The 2,511-nt window shown below is 47.7% G+C and overlaps 1 protein-coding gene across 1 annotated transcript; it reads left to right on the forward strand.

Moving 5' to 3' along the window:
* The first annotated feature begins 814 nt into the window (after positions 1-814).
* Positions 815-1,774, forward strand: LOC101646210 (olfactory receptor 1052-like). The gene has a single exon (XM_004714965.1). It carries the CDS (start codon positions 815-817, stop codon positions 1,772-1,774), a length of 960 nt encoding a protein of 319 aa, XP_004715022.1.
* The last annotated feature ends 737 nt before the right edge of the window (positions 1,775-2,511 follow it).

A 2,511-nucleotide genomic window follows, 5' to 3' on the forward strand; every position in this document is an offset into this window, starting at 1 on the left:
GTGTGTGTGTGTGTGTGTGTGTGAAATACTTTCATTGGGGGCTGTTACATCTCTTATCACAATCCATACATTCATCAGTGTGTCAAGCACATTTGCACATATGCTGCCAACATATGCTGCCATCATTTTCAAAGCATTCTCTTCCCACTTGAGCCCCTGATATTAGCTCCCCGTTTCTTCCTCCTCCCTCCCACTTTCACCCTCCTTCACGAACCCTTGATAAGTTATACATTATTATTTCTGTACCTCACATCGTCCTCCGTCACCCCTCACCCACTTTTCCATTGTTCGTCCCCCTACAAGGGTATTATAGGTTGATCCTTATGATCGATTGCCCCTTTCTCCTCCCACCCTCCCCTAGGACCTGATGGTTTTTTTAAAGGCAGAAAATATAGTAATTTCCAACTAGAGTTTTAAATATATCTCATAGAGGCAGATGCCAAAGATTGGGAAGAGCCTTCACATTTATTGATCACCTACTACTTCTCAGATATTCAACATTCATATTTTTTTTCCATTTAGGCCACACAACCATGCAAGAAGTAGGTCTATTTTCTCCATTTCTCAGACTCCGAAAGGAAGGCTCATAGATACAGCTTATCCAAGGATGCAAAACTAGTTCATGCCAAAGTCAGGATTAGGATTCAGGTCTGTCTGTCTTCAGAGCCCTTTCTACATTGGAATGAGGCTTCCCTTTAACGTCTTGGAAGAGGAGCCTTCTACTTGCTTGGTGGCCTCCCTCACTATACCTTGGACCATGGTGGACATGCTCTAGTAACACTGTTTGAGTGATTATCAATTGTCACATCTGCAGATGACACCTGGAGAGCTAGCCCTTGCCAGCGGCAACCACACCCCAGTCACCCAATTCATCTTGCTGGGCTTCTCCGATTATCCAGACCTACAGCAGCTTCTCTTTGGAGTCTTTCTGACCATCTATGCCATGACAGTGGTGGACAACCTGGGGATGATGGCCCTCATCTTCACAGACACGCGTCTCCATAGCCCAATGTATTTCTTCCTCAGTGTCCTCTCTTTTCTTGACATCTGTTACTCCTCGGTGGTCACACCCAAGCTCTTGGTCAACTTTCTGGCCTCTGACAAGTCCATCTCTTTTGAGGGCTGCGTGATCCAGCTGACCTTCTTTGTGATCCACGTGACCACCGAGAGTTTCCTTCTGGCCTCGATGGCCTACGATCGCTTCATGGCCATCTGCCGACCCCTCCACTATGGTTCCGTCATGACCAAAGGGACCTGTCTCGAGCTGGTGGCTGCTTCCTATGCATTTGGTGGAGTCAATTCCGCTATCCAGACTGGGAATGTCTTTGCCCTGCCTTTCTGTGGACCCAACCGGGTCACACACTACTTCTGTGACATCCCACCCCTTCTGCGTCTAGCTTGTGCCAACACCGCCACAGCAGGATCGGTTCTCTATGTCTTCTCTGCACTGGTTACGCTGCTTCCTGCTGCAGTCATCCTCGCCTCCTACGGCTTGGTCTTGGCAGCCATTGGGAGGATGCGCTCTGCAGCTGGACGAGAAAAAGCCCTCTCCACGTGTGCCTCCCACTTTCTGGCTATTGCCATTTTCTATGGCACTGTGGTTTTCACCTATGTCCAGCCCCATGGATCCACTAATGATGCCAATGGCCAAGTGGTATCTGTCTTCTACACCATTATAATCCCCATGCTCAACCCCTTTATCTACAGCCTCCGCAACAAGGAGGTGAAGGATGCCCTACTGAGAAAGCTCCAGACCAATCTCTTCCCATGGTGAGCCCCGCAAGATGACTGCAGGAATCAGGAAGGTATGGTGTTGCTCTTACGTACCATCCAGCCAGTTCTGATTCTGAGCGACCCCACGTGCAACCAAATGAAACCCTGCCCAGTGCCGTCCTGACACTCAGTCCTCGTGGTGAGCCCACTGTTGTGGCCACTGTGTCAATCCATCTTGTCAAGGGCCTTCCTCTCCTTCACTGCCCCTCCACCTTACCAAGCATGATGCCCTTCTCCAGGGACTGGTCCCTCCTGATAGCATGTCCAAAGCTGGGAGACGAAATCTTGACATTCTTCCTCTCCAGAAGCATCTGGCTGTCCTTCTTCCAACACAGATCTGTCTGTTGTTGTTATCTTTTTTTTTTTTTTCAAAGAAGACATAGCACCTTTGACAGTCTGAAGTCTTTATGAAAACAAATGCATTAGAGATGGACCTCATCGGTACAGCAACCCCGGTTTCGATGAAGGTGGACTTGGTAAGGGAGAAACAGCAGATGCCATATACTTTGTACAGAGCATTACAGTGTGAGAACATCTTACGCACTCTCACAGTGAATCCTCGCCACCATATTGTAAAGCAGCCAATGTTGCAATTACCCACAAATGGAAGCTATAGGACTCAGTCACAACATGTCAGTCATATAATAGGTGAGTGCAATTACATCACTTACATCAATTACAACCATAGTCTTTACTGGAAGCTTTATTAACTCTTTATTGGCAATTCATCATAACTTC

Source organism: Echinops telfairi, unplaced genomic scaffold, assembly GCF_000313985.2.
Source record: "Echinops telfairi isolate 266 unplaced genomic scaffold, ASM31398v2 ScPeMD7_7416;HRSCAF=8454, whole genome shotgun sequence".
In the NCBI taxonomy this organism is placed as follows: Eukaryota; Metazoa; Chordata; class Mammalia; order Afrosoricida; family Tenrecidae; genus Echinops; species Echinops telfairi.

Bases quoted from the DNA above. Each gene is read 5' to 3' on its own strand.
- LOC101646210 (XM_004714965.1), top strand. From the start codon at position 815: ATGACACCTGGAGAGCTAGCCCTTGCCAGCGGCAACCACACCCCAGTC.